The 15,601-nt window shown below is 38.9% G+C and overlaps 4 protein-coding genes across 4 annotated transcripts; 1 reads left to right on the top strand and 3 right to left on the bottom strand.

The window, feature by feature from the left end:
* Positions 1-221: 221 nt before the first annotated feature.
* Positions 222-1,420, top strand: LOC110941792. The gene is made up of 3 exons (XM_022183458.2): positions 222-392; positions 667-731; positions 944-1,420. The coding sequence occupies exons 1-3, from the start codon at positions 224-226 to the stop codon at positions 1,055-1,057; spliced, it is 348 nt and encodes a 115-aa protein (XP_022039150.1). The 5' UTR covers positions 222-223; the 3' UTR covers positions 1,058-1,420.
* An 867-nt stretch (positions 1,421-2,287) lies between these two features.
* On the bottom strand, positions 2,288-3,056 carry LOC110943913. Its single transcript, XM_022185643.1, has 2 exons — positions 2,664-3,056; positions 2,288-2,605 (listed from the first exon to the last, which is right to left on the bottom strand). Exons 1-2 carry the CDS (start codon positions 3,054-3,056, stop codon positions 2,288-2,290), a joined length of 711 nt encoding a protein of 236 aa, XP_022041335.1.
* Positions 3,057-4,511: 1,455 nt separating this feature from the next.
* On the bottom strand, positions 4,512-5,243 carry LOC110943914. The gene has a single exon (XM_022185645.1). It carries the CDS (start codon positions 5,241-5,243, stop codon positions 4,512-4,514), a length of 732 nt encoding a protein of 243 aa, XP_022041337.1.
* A 7,513-nt stretch (positions 5,244-12,756) lies between these two features.
* On the bottom strand, positions 12,757-15,359 carry LOC110943915. The gene is made up of 2 exons (XM_022185646.1): positions 14,460-15,359; positions 12,757-12,828 (listed from the first exon to the last, which is right to left on the bottom strand). Exons 1-2 carry the CDS (start codon positions 15,357-15,359, stop codon positions 12,757-12,759), a joined length of 972 nt encoding a protein of 323 aa, XP_022041338.1.
* Between the last annotated feature and the right edge of the window lie 242 nt (positions 15,360-15,601).

The following is a 15,601-nucleotide window of genomic DNA, read 5'->3' as shown; positions in this document are numbered from 1 at the left end:
GTCTTATATCCGTGGAATTTTTTAAGACAAATCTCATACCCAGTCTTGTACCGGTCTCGTATGCTTCAGATTTCAGGTTTACCAACCAGGTTCAGATTCCTTTAGCATCCCTATTTAAAATATAGATATTAAGAGAAGTGAATAAAAGTATTTCTTTTTCTTTCATAATTTTCCCCCAAATTTGTTGTCAAATAAGGAAGGTTTAGAGTAGTATATAAAGCAAATGGGAGAAGCACTTATCATCAACATATTTGATTTAAACTTTACACCTACAAAAGTGTGTCTATTATCAGCAGCCATGGCAATAACCAGAAGCTTGCTTCCATCTTCTCTAACTCTTCTGATGCTTCTTCTTCTCCTCTCCTCCACCTCAAATGCAGTTCCAATGTCAAGTAAGTAATCCATTTGTTGATTCCTACAAATCTATGTGTATAAGTGCATGTGTTGATTCCTGTCTTCTCTGATTATTGATTTCGTATACTCACGAAACACTTTAATATGACAGTGAAACATCGACGATTTAGAAAGCTTTCTAGGAATTTAAATACGAAACCTATAGTTCATTTTATGATTCCATATCATGTCAAACTTTACAAGGTTTCAAATATGTTTAGTGTTTATTGAGTGCATTAAAAGGGTTCTTTTCTAATTCATGTGTTCCCACAGGAAGTCTGAATCTCATGGATGAAGGATCATTTGGACATATGAAAGATTTAAGGAATATCCACTCGGTAAATACATAATCTGTCCTTTAATTAAGACTGTTCTTTCCTTTGCCTAGATTTGAATATAGGATCTCTACTCTACCTGGTCGTTGATTGTAGTCGCTAAAGATGTAATAGACTATCTTGAAAGTATCAACTCTCAACGACCAAAAGAGCCTGTATGTATGTGATTCAAAGCCTTAAAACCAAACCCTGATATTATTTCCATTATTCTTCAGGAAAATGTGAAGGAAAGTTGGGAGATAACGGAGAGGGTGACGGAAAGGCTGAATCTAGAATTAAACGATTATCCCGGATCAGGCGCTAACAATCGCCACACACCAAGGCCGTAATGAGAGACGAATATGGTTGTCACATGAAACTAGAAACAACAATGTGGGCGCTAGTGTTTTACAATGAAATCTATTTACAAAATATGCAAGTTAAAGTAGTACCTGTAATATGATCCATGCTACTAATTAATAGACCTAAGTTAGATATGTATTAAGTACAATTGTTTAAAGTGTTGTAACATGTATCTAACCAAGTTGATTAATGGTTGGAGCATGATAGCTGTAGTATTAGAATTGTGATGATGGTTTAGCTTTCTTTTCCATTCTAATTATATGTATCTAACCAAGTTGATGAATGGTTGGAGTATAATAGTGTAGTATTAGCTTGTTACATTAATGATATCACTTTCTTTTCCATTCAAATTATATGTATTTAACCAAGTTGAAGAATGGTTGGAGTATGATAGTTGTATTATTAGATTGTGATATTAGTGATATCGCTTTCTTTTTCATTCTAATATAAACACAAGTTGTGGGTTCCATCTAGATTAAAAAATTCAAAATGAAACTGGTTAAAAGACAGATGTACGTCTAATTGTAGAAACATTGGATAATAATATTGACAATGGGCTCGAATAATATGTGCATGTTAGGCTGAATGCACTTTGGATCATGGAGGAAGCAGAGAATTTTCAGTGGGGAAAGATAGTGGAATATTGAGGTGGTAGGCATTCTAGATATTTAAAGTAATCAGGGGGCATATATAAGAATTCAGAAGGCCACAATTTTTAATTATTTATGTAAAATTGATTGATTTGGTTTGAGCTGTCATTTATTCAACGTACAAAATAGCTTATAGTTTGTTATGAACGGCTAATCTATCATGCAAGATTTAAATCCTTGATTTTCTCTTCAATAGATACAAAACATTATGATCCAGTTAAAAGTTAAAACTGAAATAACACAGAGTCCAAAAAGTTTCTTTTTATCCAACCCAAACAACTCTATTAAGTCAGAAGTATTTTATTCTTTCTTTTTTAATAGCCAATGCAAACTTTATTAAACCAAACACAACCGAAAAATTCAGCCAGAAGCTGATACAGAAACAGAGACGAAAACAGAAAAAAAGAAAAGGATACAGACCGAAATATTAGAGTGAAAGATCTAAACTAACTACACATTTAAATTAAAGTCCCACCAATCTTGTTTAGATATTGATCTGTGCTTTGAACGTTGCGTTACTCCTTTTAGCGAAGAATCCTTAATCTCTTCCATTATCATCTGAACCGATCAATTTCTTCCAGCAAAAATTCTATCATTTCTGTTTAACCACAGTTTCCACATCGACTGTACAGCGATCGCATGTAGGATCTTTTTTACATTCCGGCTCCTTTGACTGTCAAGAAAAGCTTGCAATATATCCGATAAATTTCCTTCCGTGTTCACCATTGGAGTTTTTGTCCACTTTGCCACCTCGTTCCATACCCTTTTCGCAAAATTACAACGTAATAGAATATGACTCGTTGTTTCTTCACACTCACCGCAAATCTTGCACATGACATCCTGAATATTCATTCCCTTGTTTCTTAGTGCTACGGCTGACGGAACCTTTTCCACAAAATTACAACGTATTTATGTCCAGACAGCGGCCCAAACTATGCCTGACCATTTTCACGCTGAATTCTTCATCCTCATTATATCTCCAAACCCACATATCTCCCTTATTTTCTATAATTATTTCCTGTAAACGGTCTTTCAGGCTATCCATCTCCTGTTTCTCCGAATCACTACTGTACGGAACTCTAATCCATAGCCAATCCCATAAGATTCCCCCATTCGCAATTTTATACATTTCCTGAACTTTTGCTTTTTTATGCGTTGATAATTGATATAAACATGGGAATTGATCCTTCAACGGTGCATCGCCCAGCCATATATCTACCCAAAACAAAGTTTTGTCCCCCATTCCCACTTTACTCCTGAAACTTGTATTGATATTTATATTATTCTTCATAAACTCTTTCGCTATTTCCCCAATGTTTTTCCGAACCCCCACCATGGATTTTTTAAAAGGTATTGATTCAATTCTTCTTTGATTTACATGTAAAGAGCCGATAACTCTAGACCACAAGTTGTCCGGCTCCATCCTATATCTCCACCACCATTTTGCTAAGAGGGCCAAGTTCATGTCCCTCAAGTTACCGATTCCCAACCCCCCAAAATCTTTCAAGGCAACCACTTTTTCCCATTTAACCCATCTAATTTTATTGTTTAATGAGCTCCCTCCCCATAAGAATTTTCTCCGTATCCCATCTAAAACCTTTAAAACACCACTTGGGCATTTTTAAAGGGAGAAGTAATAATTTGGTAAGCTACCCAAAACCGATTTAACCAGTATAACTCTCCCAGCAAATGATAGCGTTTTTGCCTTCCAATTTGTGAGCCTTTTATTAAATAAATCAATAACTTCCTTCCAATGTGCCATTCTGTTCATATTCGCTCCAACTTTTAATCCTAAGTATACGAACGGAAATTTTCCTTCTTTGCAATTAAAATATAAAGCCATACTTCTTACTTCCTCCACACTTGAACCCACCCCATATAAATGATTCTTCCGAGGGTTGACTTTTAAACCTGATATTCAATAGAAAATACGAAGAATCCTTTTAAGATTCTTTGCATTGTTTTCCTCCCATTCCCCCAAAAATATGGCATCGTCCGCATAAAACATATGTGTCAAGTACGACCCTTCCCATGGAAATTTTACACCTTGGAACATATCATATTCTTCGGCTTTTTTCATCATCACATGTAGGGCCTCCATAGCAATGATGAACAAAAAAGGAGACAGAGGGTCACCTTGCCTTAAACCTCTATTATAATGGAATTCGCCCGTAGGTGAACCATTCACCAAAACTGATCCTTTCCCTGCAAATAGAATTCCTATAACCCAATTTCTCCGTCTTGGAGGGAAACCCATATGTGTTAGAATGGAAATCAAGAACTTCCAATTTAATGTATCATAAGCTTTTTCTATATCTGCTTTGAATACAAACAAGCGCTTCCCCGATCTTTTTGCCCAACCCACCACTTCATTTATAATTAATGGACCTTCTATTATATTTCTACCCGCCATGAATGTCGATTGAACATTTGATACCACATTCTTAATGACCCTTTTGATTCTATTAGCTAACAATTTAGAGATAATTTTGTTTATCACGCCAATTAGAGATATAGGCCTAAAATCTGAAAGAGTAATCAGATCAGTTACCTTTGGTATAAGGGTAATAAACGAGGCGCTGCACGATGGTGAATCAATCCGTGGATATAGAACTGGTTCATAATCTCCATTATTATTCCTTTCACTTCCTCCCAGTATGCTTTTATGAACTTGAAAGTAATCCCGTCCGGTCCCGGTGACTTGTCTATTCCACAATCCCATACTGCCATCCTTACCTCCTGAATCAAAAACTGACTCACTAACCCATCTGCTTCTGCCCCACTTAACGTTTTAAAACCCCCTGCTCCAATTCTCGGTCTCACATAGACTGGTTCTTTGAATTTTTCTTGGAATGTCATCAAAAATTTGTGCTTTTATTTCCTTTGGGTCTGAAACCCACACCTCGTTTATCCATAAACCACTGATCTTATTCCTGGCTATATGATTATTTACTATCGAGTGAAAATATCTGGTATTCTCGTCCCCCAATCCTATCCATCTTACCCTCGCCTTCTGTTGTAGATCCGATGCAATTTTACTGTGCCACCTTTTAATCTTGTCTTTGCAATCTTGCCAAATGGTTATTTCCTCACCCGATAGTGCTCTGCTTTCTGCTAAAATATCCAATTGTGTCAACTTATTCTGGGCTTCCAACAAATCTTTCTCCTCTTCCTCTTTTTTCTTTTTACGCCATTTTTTTAATTCTTCTTTCACTACCTTAGATTTTGTAGCCAAAACCTCATCCATAAATCTTGACTCACAAATCGAGTCAAGACCCTTCCTCACTGTCTCATCGAAACCCTCCAAGTCAGAACATCTATTGAACATTCTAAAGGGGGAAGGACCAAAGCTATTATTAATAGTAGTTAAAATTAACGGGCTATGGTCAGAGATATTTCTACCGAGTGCTAGTAATGAAGCATTTGGCCATTTATTCATGAAGTTTTCACACACCAAAACCCTATCCAATTTACTCAGATTTGTACCATCTCTAGATAAAAATGTGTACTTCATCCCTCCCATGTTATACTCATGAAACCCCCCTCTACTTATAAAACTGTTAAAACATAAAGCTCCTCCTACGTCAAACTGTGAATTAAACCTCTCTTCGGGAAATCTGACCTCATTAAAGTCCCCCCAACATTAACCATAGTCCCGTAATTGAATCCTTCGCTGTCAATAATTCTTCCCACATCATTCTCCTGCTAGTTTTACTTGTCGAACCATATACATTTACTATAACCAGATCTATATTTTCTCCAACAATCTTCCCTTTTGTCAAAATGAAATTTTGATTTTTTATTTCCTGTTCTTTTTTAAAAACAGTAGAATTCCAAATTGATAATAAACCCCCAGACCGACCCTCCGCATCGACTTTCGAGAACTCAAAACTTGTATTATCGCAGAACCGAGTAATTCTAATTAAGGTTAAATCCCTAAACTGCGTTTCTTGTATGGCAAAAAAAGATAAGTTGTACTTACTTATTAGACGTCTGACTTCAACCGCTTTCCCCGCCCCTCTTGCTCCTTTTATATTAATGGATCCGAAATTCATTGCTTCTTAGCATCCACCTGATCTTCAATAACCGAGTCCTTTACCAACAGAACGTGATTTGACAGATCTACACCAATCTTCTCCCCAATTTCTAATGTTGCAACCACTTCCTCTCCCACCGCCTGTTCTTCTATTTCTGTCTCTTCATTGTTTTCGTCATTCCCAGTCTCACTTACATCTTGCCGAAATAAATCAGGAATATCTTCCTCCTCCCATTCGGAATACAATTCGTCTTCTACACTTGCTACATTATTCTCAAATAGACTCAAATCTTCCTCAGCAACTCTAATTTTTCCCTTGTTTCTTCTCCTACTTGTTCTCCTTTTCTTTAAAAATAGTCTCCTTTTTACTCTGGTTCTGGAATCATCGGATAGCTCAATATTCAGATCAGGGATCTTATTTTTTCCAAGTATGTTTTGTGGTTTCAGTGTGTTTACACGGGCTTCAGCGAGTGATACTCTTTTCCTTTTCTTTTGGATTGTACTGTCAGGCCCACATCCATCTTTATTTAAAAGTATTGGGCCACCTGGCCCAACGTCGACTTTTGAAGGGCCTATCCCATTCGGCCCATCTTTTCTTGATTTCTCCATTTGTACCCCACTAATGTTTTGACCTTTAATAGTGGAACCCTCTTCATTAAATTCCTCCAACCTAGGACTTGTAACCTCGTTTACCGCATCGGCAGGCTCCTCGATTCTGGGACTGATGTAATCATGGTTTTTCGACTGTGTATCTACCACCGGCTCTTCAGGTTCTGACTGTTCATGGCCCACTTTTTCTTTCTCCGGCTGCATCTCCATCGGAATCGGAACTGAGTTTCCGATCTCCTCTGTTTCCATGTTAACCGGCTGAGATTTATCATCATTAACTCCTGGGTCTTGATCCTCATCCTGATGTCGCTCGTTGACGAATTCCGGTGTCTTGTTCACAAATTCCGGCACCCAATGTTGATTAAACTCTGAGACCCATACATCGACCATCATATTCTTCCAACTTATCGTTATTCTTTATTCAATCGTAGCTCCCTTTTTTACTAATACACCGATCATATCCTCGTTGAAGCATGCATCATTATCATCTGTGTGACAACTCGAACTTTCAAAGTTAGTGCCATCTAACCTCGTGACCTCTAACCTCGTATTATTTCGCTTAACGATGTTATATGCGATTGTATGTTATGCTAAACTTGTTTAACGTAATCAGTCATACTTGATTGTGTATTTTTATGAATTTAATAATTATAAGTTTGGGTAAAGTTATGTGGTAAGTTAAAAACTTCCACTCCACCCGTATGTTTTTTTTTAAATTCTTGGCCCAAAACAAAACCCGTTGAGCCCAAGTTGGGCCGGCCCACATAGGTGTGTGTATATACTACGACATTGTGCATGATTCCTAGATCTCGCAAATCATAGCCATAACAAACCCTACCTATCTTCAAGTTTCGTAAGGCGGAAGAGGACCCCCCCACCTCTCGAGAGACCATCCTTTGTGATCAACTGTTTGGTTAGTAAAATTATATTTATGTTAATTCTTATTTGATGATCTTGCGTTATAACATATGCGATGTGTTGATAACTTTTGTATCATACTTTAGATTAGGTGAATTATTGTGTATGAAGATAACCTATTAAAGTTCTGATCATGCATGTGGGTGGTGCACATGTTAAGTTGAAGGGATGCCCACATGCTTTCTGTCATATGAGCCGCCACTTTAGCTTGATTGGACCAACAATACTTCATCAAATTAAAAACTACCAAGTTAAATGATGTTCTATTGGGCCGCACGGCAATATCATGTGTTGATCTTTTTTTCAATGTAGTTTAATAAAAAGGCTATAATGGGTATAGGGATTTGCGAATACTTCATCAATTTAAATGATGTTCTTTTGTCTGGTCGTGTAGCATAGGAATGGAGCATGATATTATATTTGTAAAAGTCTACATTATGATAAGGTAGTTAATAAAAAAAAAAAAAAGAGACTAGTTAGTATCATGTGCTGTAGATAGATGCATTAGTCAACATATCAGTTAACGGCTCAATAAGGGTCAGCCATTGAATGAATCGGTCCAATGGGATCTTTTAAATTTTCTAGTAATTGCTAGTTAATATCGAGTAGAGGTGACAAATGGGGTTGTTGTGTTTGTGGGCCGGTAATGCAGTGGGCTGGGTGGTAGTGGTTTCGGGTAATCTGAAACACACGCATGACCATATGGGCCGAAACCTTATTATTTATGGGCTCAAATAACAGTGTCGGCAACTGTGTATAATATGTTTAGATAACTGGTGCATGATATTGATTTATATGTATGATTTGAACATAGGGGCTACCATAATCGATTAAAGCTAGGCTGCAACTATTAATGCATATTAGATAATTGCCGAAAGAATTGTGTATGAACGATAATTTACTTGGCTGGTAAATTGGTTTGTAAATATTTGGTAGTGACGGATTAATATTATCGGGCAAACAGTAAAAGTGTGTGATATAATTTCCATGAGGTCTCGAATGTCTTGTACATGTTATGGTTATGGTGTATGTTCATGATTAACGATTACTTGTCGCATAGTATTATGTGTATGATATGTGAGCAACGAACAAATCGGTCGGGTGATATTTTGGTACATGAACATGATATGGAAACTACTTAAAGGATTCGAACGAATGCTACATGTCTTAATTATATGTGTTATGGTAATTTTCTTGTGTGACAACGTGATCAACCTGGATGCAAACTGATTGTTGTATGTATGAACATCATAGGCTTTGAGTTACTAAGTGTGGTCAAGTAATTAATTCTACCGAGCACACCAAGGTGAGTTCATATTTCTTGAGCATGCGTCCCGGTGGTTGGGACAGTCAGTGGGTATTCCTGGGAGGGACAAGTCTTTTGGGTTAAAACGGGAATGTTGGATAATATACTCTTCCTATCACCTTTAAAGTCCCTCCGTGTTGTTTGGTTACCTGGAAGGTAACATGGTATTAGTTAGTAGCGCTACTTAGGTTTGGCAACCTCACCCCGTATCTGGGAGAACGGGTGTTGAACTAATGACCTAGTCATGACCAATGCTTTGATAGGAGCATTGGAGAAAGGGCAAAATAATCAGAAGCCGTCTTGTATTGGGGTATTATTAACATTGTTTTCAACATTACTTTCGGAATTAAATTCAATGGATTAACTAAACACTTGGTAACCAACGTTTTCGTAAAACTATGAACTCACCAGCGTTGTCTGATACACTTGTTGCATGCTCGCAGGTCGTTAGGTATTTTGGATTTGGGAACTTGCTGTCTGGAGTAGCTGGAGTAGTCATGGGTCGACAGGAAGGATTTATGTGACTAATTTCTTGATACTATACTTTGGTTTTGAAACAGTTTAACTACGTTTACTATTTGCTTCCGCTGAACTTATTGATTGTCGTTTAAAACTTGTTGAAGATGTTTTGTTAATAATGGGGATTTTATTTATAACTTGTATGGGTTCAATGTAATTGGTGGCTCGTTATTGGTATGTCACACGCCTATCAGGGACACTCCCTATGTGGTAATTTGGGGGTGTGACAGTTTGGTATCAGAGCCATTGGTTATAGTGAACTTGGTTTTAAAACGTCTTTATAAAAACCAGACTATAACCGAACAGTACCGACATCGACCATGACACTCGGCTCCAGACTGCAAGGTTCGTTTCTCAGTTACTATTGCATAGTATATCTAGAGTACACATATGTATAACATTACACGTGACTGCACACTTGGCACAACAGTATGAGCCCTTATATTACCAACCTCTGTTAATTGAACTGTTAGTGTGACACTACCCTTGGACTATTGTGATTCTTGATCCTGTAAAAACCTTTTGTTGCTATTTGAATGTGGGGAACCTTTTAGCGCAAGTTAAGGGGCACTGAGATAAGCATGCAAATAGCCTTATTATTATGGGTGCACACATAATAATAACGCGAGGTGCATGCAAATCCCAGTGAGGCTTAATGAGCGTGAGAAGGGTTCTGCCCTATTGTGTGTAAACTTGGTAGATTGTAGGTTTCAACGTGATACTCGACTTTTACCTCATTTCGACCCTTAAGATTGTTCCCTTCTCTTATATAGAACCATGAGTGGACGTGGAGGAGGCCGAGGTGGTGGACGTGGTCACATTGCTATGACCCAGGCCGAATTAACCGACTTGATCAACACTCGTGTAGCTGAAGCCCTAGCGGCTTACCAGGCTGGTACGATATGTGCCAATTACTTTCTATCCTTGTGTCATATACTCGAATCTTACCTGTGCGTCTTACTTCCTTCGTTTTAGGTCAACCTGCGAATCAAAACCACCCACCTGTTTGTACGTACAAGATGTTCATGGATTGTAAGCCACAAACCTTCAGTGGGACTGAAGGGGCTGTAGGACTCTTGCGTTGGTTCGAAAAGGCTGAATCAGTATTTGCTATGTGCAACTGTCCCGTGGGGGACCGTGTGAAGTATGCTACAGGCACTTTGGAGGATGGTGCCTTAACCTGGTGGAATGCCCAGGTTCAGATGTTGGGTATTGAGATGGCGAATGCCACTACCTGGGATGATTTCAAGGAGTTGATGCGAGAGGAGTATTGTCCTCGTGATGAGATTCAGAAATTGGAAAACGAGTTCTACAATCTGAAAATGGAGGGTTATGAGATCGAAGCATACACTAGGAGGTCTAATGATCTAGCAACTTTGTGCCCTAACATGTCTCGACCCCCATCCCGGCGAATTGAGTTGTATCTCAAGGGTTTAGCACCAGCTGTTAAGGGGTACGTTACTGCTGCAAACTTAGACAATCTGCCCCGTATCGTCCGTCTAGCACATAAGATTACTGACCAAGAGGTCGAACGTGGCAACCTGCCGCCACGTGTTTCTGCTACTACCTCGACTGCTACAGCTACAACACCTGCTAGTGACCACAAGCGAAAATGGAACGATACTGACAAAGCAACCGGTGCCAGCCAATCTCAGAAAAGGGCAGACAACAGCACCCACCGTAGTTTCAGCCAGACATCCTCTGTGAACCAGAATCAGAGCAACAATTCAAATCAGGGTTCTTACGCGGGAAAGCTACCAAAGTGTGATAAGTGTATGTTCCACCATCGCGGGCCGTGCACCCGAGTATGTCATAGGTGCAACAAGGTGGGTCATATGGCTAAAGATTGCAGAGTCTGGCTTCCAAAGCAGCCGCAGCAGCAGCCACAACAACAGGAGAGGCAGCAGTCTCAACAGAACCATGGAAATCAAAAGGGGTGCTTTCAGTGTGGTGATGAGGGTCATTTTAAGAGGGATTGCCCTCAGCTTAATCAGAATGCTGGCAACAACAACAATACTGGGAGCGGCAACAATGGGAACAATGGTGGGAACGGAGCACGTGGAGGAGTGTATACTATTGGCGCTGGGGGAGACTCGCAGTGAGGGCAATGTTGAGACCGGTACGTCTTCTTCGAATGATCTTTTTCTGCTTCTGTTTTATTTGACTCTTGTTTCGATTGGAGTTATGTGCCTTAGGGTTCAGTCGTCAATTAGGACTGACTCCCACCTTTCTTGTAAATAAGCATGTCGTATAATTAACTGGTAGTAAATCGATAGAAGCTTCACATGTTCTTTTGGTTGTAAACTTGATCTCGTGGGTCAAGTGTTCGACATTGACCTACTCCCCAATACCCTTGTGAGTTTTGAAACCCAACCCTACAACACGCGGAGCATCACTTCTATCCGAGAGTACCGATGATACAGCGATATACCATGATGGCTTAATTCAGAGTCCCAGTTACACACCTTTGTCATTTTGCAACACTAATCTTTACCCACCAAACTCTGTTTTGGACAAATGATACACCCGCGCGACCGCAATGTAACGAACCTCCCTGTTGTGCCATGCCGCCATGCACCACTACTGGAAATTATTTCTAGACAACAAATTTGCTGGCCAAAACCTTCGGATGTTTAATGGACCCCTGTTTCGCTCGACTCTTTATACGAACCTCATTAATTCCCTGTTTCTCTGATTGGCAACTGATATAACGCTAACAACCATACCATGATTTCCACCGATCACAAGATTAGCCCCCCCCCAGGCGTTGTAAAGTATCTATAGATCGAGTTCGTCAGAACTCACTTCAAGCCATTGTTTTAGATCAAATTTCGGGACGAAATTTCTTTCAAGTTGGGGATGATGTGACAACTCGAACTTTCAAAGTTAGTGCCATCTAACCTCGTGACCTCTAACCTCGTATTATTTCGCTTAACGATGTTATATGCGATTGTATGTTATGCTAAACTTGTTTAACGTAATCAGTCATACTTGATTGTGTATTTTTATGAATTTAATAATTATAAGTTTGGGTAAAGTTATGTGGTAAGTTAAAAACTTCCACTCCACCCGTATGTTTTTTTTTAAATTCTTGGCCCAAAACAAAACCCGTTGAGCCCAAGTTGGGCCGGCCCACATAGGTGTGTGTATATACTACGACATTGTGCATGATTCCTAGATCTCGCAAATCATAGCCATAACAAACCCTACCTATCTTCAAGTTTCGTAAGGCGGAAGAGGACCCCCCCACCTCTCGAGAGACCATCCTTTGTGATCAACTGTTTGGTTAGTAAAATTATATTTATGTTAATTCTTATTTGATGATCTTGCGTTATAACATATGCGATGTGTTGATAACTTTTGTATCATACTTTAGATTAGGTGAATTATTGTGTATGAAGATAACCTATTAAAGTTCTGATCATGCATGTGGGTGGTGCACATGTTAAGTTGAAGGGATGCCCACATGCTTTCTGTCATATGAGCCGCCACTTTAGCTTGATTGGACCAACAATACTTCATCAAATTAAAAACCACCAAGTTAAATGATGTTCTATTGGGCCGCACGGCAATATCATGTGTTGATCTTTTTTTCAATGTAGTTTAATAAAAAGGCTATAATGGGTATAGGGATTTGCGAATACTTCATCAATTTAAATGATGTTCTTTTGTCTGGTCGTGTAGCATAGGAATGGAGCATGATATTATATTTGTAAAAGTCTACATTATGATAAGGTAGTTAATAAAAAAAAAAAAAAAGAGACTAGTTAGTATCATGTGCTGTAGATAGATGCATTAGTCAACATATCAGTTAACGGCTCAATAAGGGTCAGCCATTGAATGAATCGGTCCAATGGGATCTTTTAAATTTTCTAGTAATTGCTAGTTAATATCGAGTAGAGGTGACAAATGGGGTTGTTGTGTTTGTGGGCCGGTAATGCAGTGGGCTGGGTGGTAGTGGTTTCGGGTAATCTGAAACACACGCATGACCATATGGGCCGAAACCTTATTATTTATGGGCTCAAATAACAGTGTCGGCAACTGTGTATAATATGTTTAGATAACTGGTGCATGATATTGATTTATATGTATGATTTGAACATAGGGGCTACCATAATCGATTAAAGCTAGGCTGCAACTATTAATGCATATTAGATAATTGCCGAAAGAATTGTGTATGAACGATAATTTACTTGGCTGGTAAATTGGTTTGTAAATATTTGGTAGTGACGGATTAATATTATCGGGCAAACAGTAAAAGTGTGTGATATAATTTCCATGAGGTCTCGAATGTCTTGTACATGTTATGGTTATGGTGTATGTTCATGATTAACGATTACTTGTCGCATAGTATTATGTGTATGATATGTGAGCAACGAACAAATCGGTCGGGTGATATTTTGGTACATGAACATGATATGGAAACTACTTAAAGGATTCGAACGAATGCTACATGTCTTAATTATATGTGTTATGGTAATTTTCTTGTGTGACAACGTGATCAACCTGGATGCAAACTGATTGTTGTATGTATGAACATCATAGGCTTTGAGTTACTAAGTGTGGTCAAGTAATTAATTCTACCGAGCACACCAAGGTGAGTTCATCTTTCTTGAGCATGCGTCCCGGTGGTTGGGACAGTCAGTGGGTATTCCTGGGAGGGACAAGTCTTTTGGGTTAAAACGGGAATGTTGGATAATATACTCTTCCTATCACCTTTAAAGTCCCTCCGTGTTGTTTGGTTACCTGGAAGGTAACATGGTATTAGTTAGTAGCGCTACTTAGGTTTGGCAACCTCACCCCGTATCTGGGAGAACGGGTGTTGAACTAATGACCTAGTCATGACCAATGCTTTGATAGGAGCATTGGAGAAAGGGCAAAATAATCAGAAGCCGTCTTGTATTGGGGTATTATCAACATTGTTTTCAACATTACTTTCGGAATTAAATTCAATGGATTAACTAAACACTTGGTAACCAACGTTTTCGTAAAACTATGAACTCACCAGCGTTGTCTGATACACTTGTTGCATGCTCGCAGGTCGTTAGGTATTTTGGATTTGGGAACTTGCTGTCTGGAGTAGCTGGAGTAGTCATGGGTCGACAGGAAGGATTTATGTGACTAATTTCTTGATACTATACTTTGGTTTTGAAACAGTTTAACTACGTTTACTATTTGCTTCCGCTGAACTTATTGATTGTCGTTTAAAACTTGTTGAAGATGTTTTGTTAATAATGGGGATTTTATTTATAACTTGTATGGGTTCAATGTAATTGGTGGCTCGTTATTGGTATGTCACACGCCTATCAGGGACACTCCCTATGTGGTAATTTGGGGGTGTGACAATCTGCCTCAGATTTCCTTATGACTCTCCCATATTTTTCTCCAATGCATTCAAAGACTGCGTCTATCCATAATTGCAGTGGAACTCCTCTAATCTTCAGCCACGCGATCCGCTCAAAGGGTATTTCTTCTCCATGCCATCTTGTTATGTTGGTAAACCATTCATCCCATATCTTTTCCTGTTCCTTTAGTTTCCAATCCATCTCCTCCTTCGAATAAAAAATAATTAGTAATTTCAGACCACCAATGTAACGGACCTGTGAATTCTTCAAACCCAATCTATTCTTCATTCGATTTACCCCTCTTAGTGCCTCGATGTCTTTCAAATCTCCAATTACAGACCTGACGTTCCATTTCTTAAGCGGCTCAGATTCATTTGAGAATGCTAAGCAGCTTTCCTTCTCTTGCTTAGGTGACTTTCCGGCAGCAACGTCTGCCCAGGAGACCCCACGTCTCAAATAACCGTTTCTAGACGATTCCGGCTGGTCATAAATTATGTTCGCCGGTTCCTTTCCTTTCTCCGCCCACACCTTATTCTGTCCTTGGTTCTTCTTCGTCACTTTTACAAACCTTGCCACGTTTACTCTTATCCTCCATCCAAAAAACGTCATTTGATTTAATGCTTTAACCATTTTGTCGACATCTTTAACCTTAGTAAACCTTAGGAATCCGAATTTGTTTCTTCTCTTATCCAGCTTCTTAGCAATGTAGGCGTCCACTATATTACCATAATTCTTACTCTCAGTCCATAACTCACCATCTGTTATATGGGGGTGTAGGTTTGAAACGTAAAAGGTTATCGCTTTCTCCTTTGAGAGTTCATCTCTGTTTTTGCTGCTGTCTTCATTCACATTATTTTTTTCCGGCCGACCTCCTGGAGATTCTATCTCTCCTTCCTCTCTCTCCATGTTGTTACCAGGATTCAAAGTATTTTATATTATTCGACCGAAACAACCAGCGAATGGATTGAAACAAAAAACGAAATATAGAAAGCAAGGTTATGTCAAGAAACACCATTAAACAGTGAGACCGGAAACCATGGTATTGACTAATCAGCTTTGGTCTTCATCGTCGAGCCTACTAGTCGGAGATAACAGGTTTCACCGGAATCCGAGTGTTCAGTGAATGGATAAAGCAAAAAAGATGATTA

This window comes from Helianthus annuus, chromosome 5 (genome assembly GCF_002127325.2).
Source record: "Helianthus annuus cultivar XRQ/B chromosome 5, HanXRQr2.0-SUNRISE, whole genome shotgun sequence".
Taxonomy (NCBI): domain Eukaryota; kingdom Viridiplantae; phylum Streptophyta; class Magnoliopsida; order Asterales; family Asteraceae; genus Helianthus; species Helianthus annuus.
Note: the sequence above shows the minus strand (reverse complement) of the source record. Positions and strands in the feature narration are given on the sequence as shown.

Excerpts from the sequence above, each read along its gene's own strand:
- LOC110941792 (XM_022183458.2), top strand. The coding sequence starts at position 224 with ATGGGAGAAGCACTTATCATCAACATATTTGATTTAAACTTTACACCT. Across the intron at positions 393-666 it reads AAATGCAGTTCCAATGTCAA|GAAGTCTGAATCTCATGGAT; the intron begins GTAAGTAATCCA and ends GTGTTCCCACAG. Across the intron at positions 732-943 it reads ATTTAAGGAATATCCACTCG|GAAAATGTGAAGGAAAGTTG; the intron begins GTAAATACATAA and ends ATTATTCTTCAG.
- LOC110943914 (XM_022185645.1), bottom strand. The coding sequence starts at position 5,243 with ATGGGAGGGATGAAGTACACATTTTTATCTAGAGATGGTACAAATCTG.
- LOC110943915 (XM_022185646.1), bottom strand. The coding sequence starts at position 15,359 with ATGGAGAGAGAGGAAGGAGAGATAGAATCTCCAGGAGGTCGGCCGGAA. Across the intron at positions 12,829-14,459 it reads GAGTCATAAGGAAATCTGAG|ACTTTTACAAATATAATATC; the intron begins GCAGATTGTCAC and ends ATCATAATGTAG.
- LOC110943913 (XM_022185643.1), bottom strand. The coding sequence starts at position 3,056 with ATGGTGGGGGTTCGGAAAAACATTGGGGAAATAGCGAAAGAGTTTATG. Across the intron at positions 2,606-2,663 it reads AAGAATTCAGCGTGAAAATG|GTTCCGTCAGCCGTAGCACT; the intron begins GTCAGGCATAGT and ends TTTGTGGAAAAG.